The 8,590-nt window shown below is 37.3% G+C and overlaps 1 protein-coding gene across 2 annotated transcripts in view; it reads right to left on the minus strand.

The window, feature by feature from the left end:
* Window positions 1-322: 322 nt before the first annotated feature.
* Window positions 323-8,590, minus strand: part of LOC107753429 (renalase-like) — a 65,939-nt gene continuing 57,671 nt past the window's right edge. For both annotated transcript variants that reach the window (XM_016569565.1, XM_016569564.1), the window contains exons 5-6: window positions 6,052-6,227; window positions 323-840 (exon numbers count right to left, since the gene is read on the minus strand). In XM_016569565.1, the coding sequence (XP_016425051.1) occupies window positions 688-840; window positions 6,052-6,227 (329 nt within the window). In that variant the 3' untranslated portion in view covers window positions 323-687. The remainder of the gene's footprint in view (window positions 841-6,051; window positions 6,228-8,590) is intronic.

Consider the following 8,590-nt stretch of genomic DNA (forward strand, 5'->3'; position numbering starts at 1 on the left):
TTTGCTAGTTAATTTGACATGATCTTGCAATTTGACAAACAAACTTTTAATTAAACTACAATATTAGTCTTACATAGTCTTTCAAATAATACAAGGTATTAATGTTAGTATAAAAGAAGTGTTATATTTTATTGTAATTATTAAAAATAATTAAAATACAATGATTAATGATTAAATAATAATAATTAATGACATATTAATTACTATAATTATTATAATTTAGAATTTTAATGATAAAAGCACAATACCATAATAGTTTGGAGTATAGCATGTCACGTCGCAGAATGTCAACTACCCACATGAGAGACGCATTTAAGCATGTTTTAATTACTTTATTAATCTGAGACTATCACAGGAGAAGGCTGACAGTACTGAACGCATTCATATTATTTGCTACACATCAGAAAACCGTAGTTCAAGACATTGTATCAAAGCCAGTATGAGGCGTCTGCCTCAGTCACAACTGAACTTGCACAGTGCTCTGTTGTCCTCTAATCCTCAGCATCCGGCACAGACAGTATAATTGGTTTTTGTAACAAAATGTATGTCTGCAGACACAGGCGAGACAGTTCTACTGTGCTTTGTGAAGTACATCCATCTTCCTGCAGGGAGGGGCTTAAATCTAAATCAATGTGCCATCCTCCATAACAAAAACCCCAAATAAAGGCATACTTTCCCAACCCCCTTTCAGAGAGAAGACTTCAGAACCTCAAAGACCTTCAGGGCAGACTCGATGCAGCCGTCGAAATTGGAGTGTGTGAAGCCGTCCCCCCCACACACCAGCAGAGGCTGGGAGTGCAGTGTCATCTGCCCTGGGCAATCAGCCACCGATCTTGTCACCTAATTAGAGAACAACAAAATTGAGTGACTGTGGGCGTCCAATAACTGATGCAACCTAATTTTTATTCTGATATTGAATAGAGCTGTTAACCCTTAGTTTACTTAAAAAAAAAAAAAAGTGAAAAGAGCCTGTTCTCTCTTTGAGCTGGGATGTGTGTGGGTATGCAAATGAATGCACATTGAAAGTATTGTGTTCATATCACTATGTGGAACATTTCTGTGGGTAATGCATAGCATAAAACTGGATCTGTTTATTGGACTGGTCATTTCATGCCACTTGTATTTTCTTTATATACTGTATATATATCATATTTTAAAGCAATGAACTGAGCATCTTACTAAACAATTTTAATTGAAAGTATTGAAACCAATGATTATCTACCAATGATATTTGGGTGGTGATTGTGAGATGTGGGGTCAGTTGTGATGTTTTGAAAAATCTCAAGAGATCATAGATAGGAATGGTTGGATTGCAAGATGGTGTGGAGTCGGTCGGCGTGCATGACAGTACTAAAATACAGCACACTTCTGAATGCTGCCTAACAGACCTGTTTGACAACTGAATGTGGCCCATGGAAAATGTTAAACTGATTATAGCAAAAAGTCTTTAGATGGACAAAGTCTTCCTTTATTGGTGGTTTATTCAATATCAGGAAAACAAAACTGTAGCTTTAGGACTCCAGGCTCTTTTTCAACAACAGTGGAAAATATTGTGGCAATACTATTTTGCCTAAAGTGCAAACAGAGTTTCACTCATTTATAAGGCACAGAAGGAGAGGACGGCTGAAAGACTGTCCATCCATATGTAATTTTTCAGCACAACTCACCAAAGACTTTAAGAATTTAATGAGATTATATATCCATTTCAGTGTCAGGTTTTTGTGAAAATTACTTTTGCCAATCATCCAAACTTGCAGTGCCTCATGCTGATGGTTCAAAATCATTCATTTTTATAAGCTACAGAATACATGGAAGACTAAAGCGATGCAGGACTTACAGGCCTAATATTCTTACTATTCTGGAATAGAGAGAAAAGCGTTAATAATGCTTCTGTTCATAATTCAAAAGTATTGGGTCTTTATAAATAATAATAGTTATTTTATTTGTGTTGAAACACAAACAGTGCTCTCAAAAGTCAGTTCTGCTGTGTTACATACATTAAAATGCAGATCACTGGCAGTCGAGTTCAGTTGTAATTAGCTTGTTTCTTTATAAAGATGTATATTATATCTATGCATACTACAAAATGACAGCACTAGACTTTCAGGATTTACAGTTCTAGGTGCCTGCTTGTTCTGTAGCTTTGTTTCCTCATAAGGGAGATTCTCACAAGAGATGGGGGAGGGAAAGGGCTGTTAATATATTTGGTTAAATATAGAGCTTTTAATAGCAGTGGAGGCGCCTTCATTGGGTCAACCAGAGTCAAGAATAGACTTGATGGTAAATTGAGCAGAATTTGGATGATATTCACTGTCTGTGGGTTGTGGGTTTTAAAGAGCACATGGTATGTGTGACCTGTGCGTAACCCAGCTTAAAACTAGAAAAGCAAAGTTTGTCAAAGCCCTGGTTTAAAGTAAAATAAACAAATACAAAATGTAAAAAAGTTTTCAGAAAGTTAATTATTTGAAGAATACTTTTTGAAAGTTAGATATTTCAAAGTTGGTTTTTGAAAGTTAGGCATTTTTGAAAGTAAGTTTTTAAAGTTAAGCACTAGCAAGTTAGTTTGTGGCTGCTCCGTATATGTTGAATGTGCTGTAACTCTGTAGTTTTTATATATTAATATTTACAGAGGACAGACATGTTGCACTGTAAACTGTATATCTGGGTTGATCTTCTTTATAAACTGCCTCTGTAGCTCATTAAAATGATGTATGTATTCTACAGTGTGGGCAGTCAGCGATACAGGTCCTCACTGTAAATCTGACACACGTTTGCAGATAACTCGAAAAGAGCCACAGCTAGAACAGTGTCTCTGTACATTGTTTAAATGTAGAAATGCAGCATGTAAATGACTACTGAGAGTAAACACATTCCCTGCACGGCCCATTACAAAGGCTTCGGCCGGCCCCAACCCTCTGCCAGATAAACATCGAGGTGCAACGCACTAGAGCGAAGGAAATAGTATCCATTTCCTGGGTTTCAATTGGCATCTTACAGACCGAGCGCTATCATCATTGTGTCCAAACCCCCCCTCCCCTCTTGTATCTTTAAATGGTAATCTTTGTGTAAATCAATTGATAAACGTTTAGCCTGAAACATGGCCAAGAACAAATTGTTTGGTTTATTTCAGAGGTACGCTGAAGTAAGAAAGCCCGAACTCCTTAACCTCCTTAAATCTGTTTTACTCCGCGTTCCTCTGGTGTAAATTCAGACATTAAAGATCCAGTGTGTCAAAACTTTGGTGCATCAAACTGCAGGATAACTCCTAACAGGATAGTTTACCCCTAAATGAAAGGTCTGTCATAAAGGCTTGGAAATCAATTAAGGTGTAAATTATGACAAAATTGTCTTTTTTGAGAAATTGTCTCTTTTGAGAAATTTCATCTCTTTAAGCAAACAATTATTAACTACTCCTGTAAGAGAATTAAAGGGCTTTTCCCAAGTTAAGGAGTTGTAGAACCAACACTTTTTTACAAATACAGCCATTAAGTTATGAAATAGTCATGCCAACCTTTTTATAGCAGTGACCCAAAAATCGGTCGCACATCTGTTCAAAATGCTAAATGCCAACGTATGGTAAATGTATAGTCATCCATTTACAGAAGAAAGGGAGAAGAAAAGGTTTGGCTTTTGATAATTTGTGATGGTGGTGTTAAAGATTACGTGTTCAATAAATTCTAATATTTTGGCACAAATTCCCCCATAACTTGGTAGAAGCCGAGGCCTTCGCCCTCATGAATAAAACTATGAGATGTACAGGAAAATAAAATCCAGACTACATTGAATAAGTGCTACATGTTATATGTAGGGTTGCAACTTGATGATTAAACTAAAATGTAGGTTTATTCCTTTTGCTGACACTTTTGTCATGGTGAATTCATATTACTATTTGTTATTTTAATTATTATTCTTTTTTAAACACTATTTATTTTGAACACTATTGTTTCCAAACAATGTCTTTGGATATAATCTTTTTTTTTATAGTACATTATTGTAAGTTTTATTAATCACATTAAATCAACATTTAATTGACAGCCCTAAATCCTACACATTTTTAAACGATATTAATGTTACACCTAGACCACACCAGATTTTAATGACTGAGGTTGAGTGTGCATTATCCACCATGCCTTTTAATTATGAATTGAAGTTATGTATTATTAAGCATGAGTGATAAAAAAGGAATGCACATGTTCTGTGCTCCAACAATGTAGTGTCTGTTGAAAAAAGCAGTCTACATTTACAGTAGATTGAAAGTCATGACTCATGAAGAGTCTTTCCAGCCATTAGAGTCCAGAGAAGTCAATGACTTTGACATGTGGGGAGTGCGAGTGTGTGTTGCCGGTTTATGCTCAGCAAACGGTGATGTGGCAAATGACTGTAAGACCGACTCCTGCTCCATGCCCTCTGCGTGTTTGACCGGGAACTGGCACGTGCACAGGTGTGTGTGTGTGTCTGTGTGTGTGAGTAAGTGCTGTGTTCCCGCCTTTGCTGTCTAAACGGGCCTTGGCCCACTCTCTGGCACTCAGCGAGCTCAGCGCTCCCACACAGATGTTCTGTGTCCTCTGACCTCAAACTGAGGCCCAGTGCTGTGTGTCACAGAGGAGCTGAGAGTGTGGGGGCTTCGAAAGAGAACGTCTGTGTGTGTTTGAGAGAGAATGCAACTGTGCGAGAAAGGGCACAGTCCCACACAGTGTGTGAATGCATAAAGTACTACTGTAAGATTGTGTGTGTGTGTGAGCCAAGTGAGTGGGGGGAGAGTATGGATTTGTCTCTTTTGAAAAAGTTAAACTAGTTTTTTCTTAATCTGTATTTTGTCTGTTTTCTAGTAAAAATATATGTTTTATTCCTTATTTATTAGAGAAGCAAAACTAGACAAGATAATAAACAGGTAATGTGTCTTTAAGTTTATTACTTGTTTTAAGCAGAATTCTAACAAAATTGAATGAGGCTTATGCTGAACTAAAATATTTGTCAAAGAATAAAGCAGGTCTTAATATTTGAAAACAAGTCTTAATATGTTATGCAGCTTTGCTTCTTGAGTAAATCTTATTTAGTTTAGATGTTTTTTTGTTGGAAAAAAGGTGTAACGAATTCAGTCCACTGAAGGCGAGCGTAAGTGAGAACCCAAGTGCAGTTTATTTACAGTGATCCAAACAATAAACGAAGACTAGACGTGACTAACATGATGCTACTTATAGCAAACAAGAGGGTCACAAGACAAGAACAAACCAATTGAGCCATGGCGGTGCAGGCAGAGCGGGGGGCCATGGACAGACCACTTGCCTGAGACAGAACAAGTAGAGAGTTCTTGAATGGCCTCCTTGGCCGTGGCAGGACAGACAGTCGGAGACTCAGCCGTGGCGGCCATCTTTGGCCGGGGACTCAGCCGTGGCAGCCATGTCATGACGAGACTCTGGAAGATCAGTTGAGACGTGATGAGACTCTAGAAGGACGGCCATTTTGTGAAGAGACGGACAAAAATACTTAAAAAGAAGATTTTTTTAAAAAGAAGATAGTAGAAGATTTTCTTCATTCAGTAGAGCGATTTGAAGACACTATCAGCCTGGCTTAATTAAAAATGAATGTCTTCTGCTGTAAACAAGGGAGGCTTCTATTAGTAGCACTTGCCTGAATAAGCCAAAACATCTCTGTTTCACTCTTGTTATATATATTCACACAGACTACAGTGGAGCCTCACAAAGATAATTCAAAATGTAGCAGATCATAAAATAACTAAAAGAAATTAGATGAAATATAAATCAAATCTAAAAATAATGAACTGTATATGAATTATAAAGGATTGACCCAGGATGGGATGGAATGGGGGATAATAATACTGACTAAGTAATATTTTTTATTATGTGTCCCAGTTTAAGAATCTATAAACCTCTCTATCAAGTTCAAAGTGAACTCTGTTTCAGGCCAAGTAATTCTAAAGTTTGAAAAAGAGCAAAGATTGTGTATTCTGACTGACTCCAAACTTTTGAATAGTAGCATACATTTGAGTTTCTTAGTCAAATTCTCACACACAGACTAATGTTGTCTCACCTGGGAGTATCTCCCCTTCTGACACTTGATGCTGTCAGGTGGAGGTAGATCTGGCATCACTTTTTTCAGCTCTTCCAGGATGATGGGCTGTACCGCATCCTTCTCCTCCTCCAGGTGCTGGATGCCAAAGGGCACACTAGTATGCACCACCACAGAAGGTCCGCAGTTCTTCGAAGCTGCCAAAAATACACACAGTTTATCAAGCTCACATGTGGCTGCTTATGAAGTCATTCACAAACATACACAGATCCCACATTGTGTGCTACAGTGAGAGAAAGATTGAGAAAAGTTTAAAGAAGAACATTTCAAACGGAGGAAGAAATGAGGGTCAGATAACAGCACAGACAGCAGAAAATGCCATAAATACTTTTTATAACTTGGAAAAAAATACTTTTCTATGATTTAATGTGATGTTTTAAAGAGACAGTGCACCAAAACTGAAAATTCTGTCAACATTTACTTACCATCATGTCATTCCAAAACTTTCTTTCTTCTGTGGAACATAAAAAGAAGATATTTGGAAGGATATTTCAAATCATTTTGCCAATGGGGACTAAACAACATCAGATCCCATGGAAGAAAAACACTGAGAGACTTCTCAAAATATCTTCTTTTGTCCATACAGGTTTGGATTAAGTAACCGATGACAAAATTAACAAATCAAGCTAGTTCTTTCATATTCACTGTGAATGTGACATGACCAGCTTTATTTGTTAGTCGTAACAGGTTAGCATGAGTAGTGTAAGTATTAGTATCCAGCTTTCTCTTCTCCAGACGATGGTTTCTCAGTGATATCATCTGGGCACACCAAACCCCATGATCTAATGCTTTACGGGCCAAGCCCATTGCCAGAGACACGACCCATGACTGAGACCAGGCCTGATATATTAGCCTTGCACATAGTGTAGTCATTTCTCTAATGACACTGTTTTAAAACACATATTTAATATGATTGGAGGAAATCATGCTTTATTGGGCTCCATAAACATAGGGGTTGTGTTTGAGCAGCTGGAGTGATTTGGCCCAATGACTCCAAGTAGTATGAAGATGCTGAAAGCCATCATTGATCAACACTTGAGCAGTGGTGGACGAAGTACACAAATCAAGTACTTGAGTAAAAGTACAGATACATATAATAAAATATTACTCCAGTAAAAGTAAAAGTACTCCTTTTTCAATTTTACTCGAGTGAAAAATAAAAAACAGACGTCACATAGGGCTAAATGCGTAGCATTTTAATACAACTGTTAACCTTACGGCAGCGGGGAATATGAACGCGGCATGAATTATTTTATTTAGTCTGTGTTATTTTAATGTTTCGGTTTTTTACCTAAAACATAGAGACACTGATGTTGATGTGTCTGCATTCAATCATTTCAGTGGGCTTAAATAGATCACCCTTTACAGCAGATTTAGTTCACAAACAACTGACAGTTTTGACCTAAATATGATTTTCAGTTACAATAATTAATACTAAAATTCGACATTAGTAACTTACTTTTAGCAGCATCAGGCGCGCGCGCGGTTCTTACTTGTGAATTCAGTTCACTGGAGACTCGCACTAAACGGATCATTTGAATCAGCGAGTTGTCGACTCGAGAACAGGGCTGCGTTCAGCCCCGACAATAACGGTGCAAAACGTTTTTTAAACGGAAACGGTGATGCGTTGAACACACTGTTCTGATGACACAAGAGTTGCAACTATGGCAGCTGAGAAGGCCATTCTTTGTGTTCTTTTTGAAGAATTTTCGGAGCCTGATGAAATCGGTATAAATACGTGTTTAATACTGCAAAATACGCTCAATGGTACATGTCCTTGCCCTCCAGAATAAAAGAGAACATCCCAATCGAGTGAAGGGATTTGTGCAAACTGTGGTTCCTAATTATTGTGATCAACATTTGCCTCGCATTTCAGGATGAAAAGACAAACATTTCAGGTGAAGGATAATCCACTTCTTACCTCCAAGACTGTGTTATGATCTATATGACCTTATTATTTTTATTGTGAGTATTAGGCTTATCATTATTGCTGATCACTGTTGTTGTGCTATGTTATTGTAATATTTACCATTATATAATCAGAGCAGTATAGAAAAGTCTATGAAAGTGTCACTCCACAATGCAATAGCAAAATATATAAATATGTATAGTATTTTTATGTTACATTAATCAGTATTTAGCACACCTTCCTAAGGAAAGGATATGGACCAGAAGACATTGCAATTACTAAATGATATTTAGACAGACTTAAAGAAGTTCCAGATCTATACTTGTGCCCTTATTATTTCAGTTATTTTGCCTTTAATGTAAATAAACATGTGCAAACAATATACTTGCTCTTGTGAATTTATTTGGATGTTAATTACATTGTGCCAGCTGTCTAGTGTCAGACCTCTTGTCTGCAAAGCGTCCTGGAAGTGCCATAAATGAGCAGCTGTTGTGGCCATTAAAGGGGTCATATGATGCAATTTCAATTTTTCCTTTGTCTTTGGAGTGTTACAAGCTCTTGGTGCATAAAGAAGATCTGTAAAGTTGCAAA

This window comes from Sinocyclocheilus rhinocerous, unplaced genomic scaffold (genome assembly GCF_001515625.1).
Source record: "Sinocyclocheilus rhinocerous isolate Xijiao unplaced genomic scaffold, SAMN03320098_v1.1 scaffold2216, whole genome shotgun sequence".
NCBI classification, from domain to species: Eukaryota; Metazoa; Chordata; class Actinopteri; order Cypriniformes; family Cyprinidae; genus Sinocyclocheilus; species Sinocyclocheilus rhinocerous.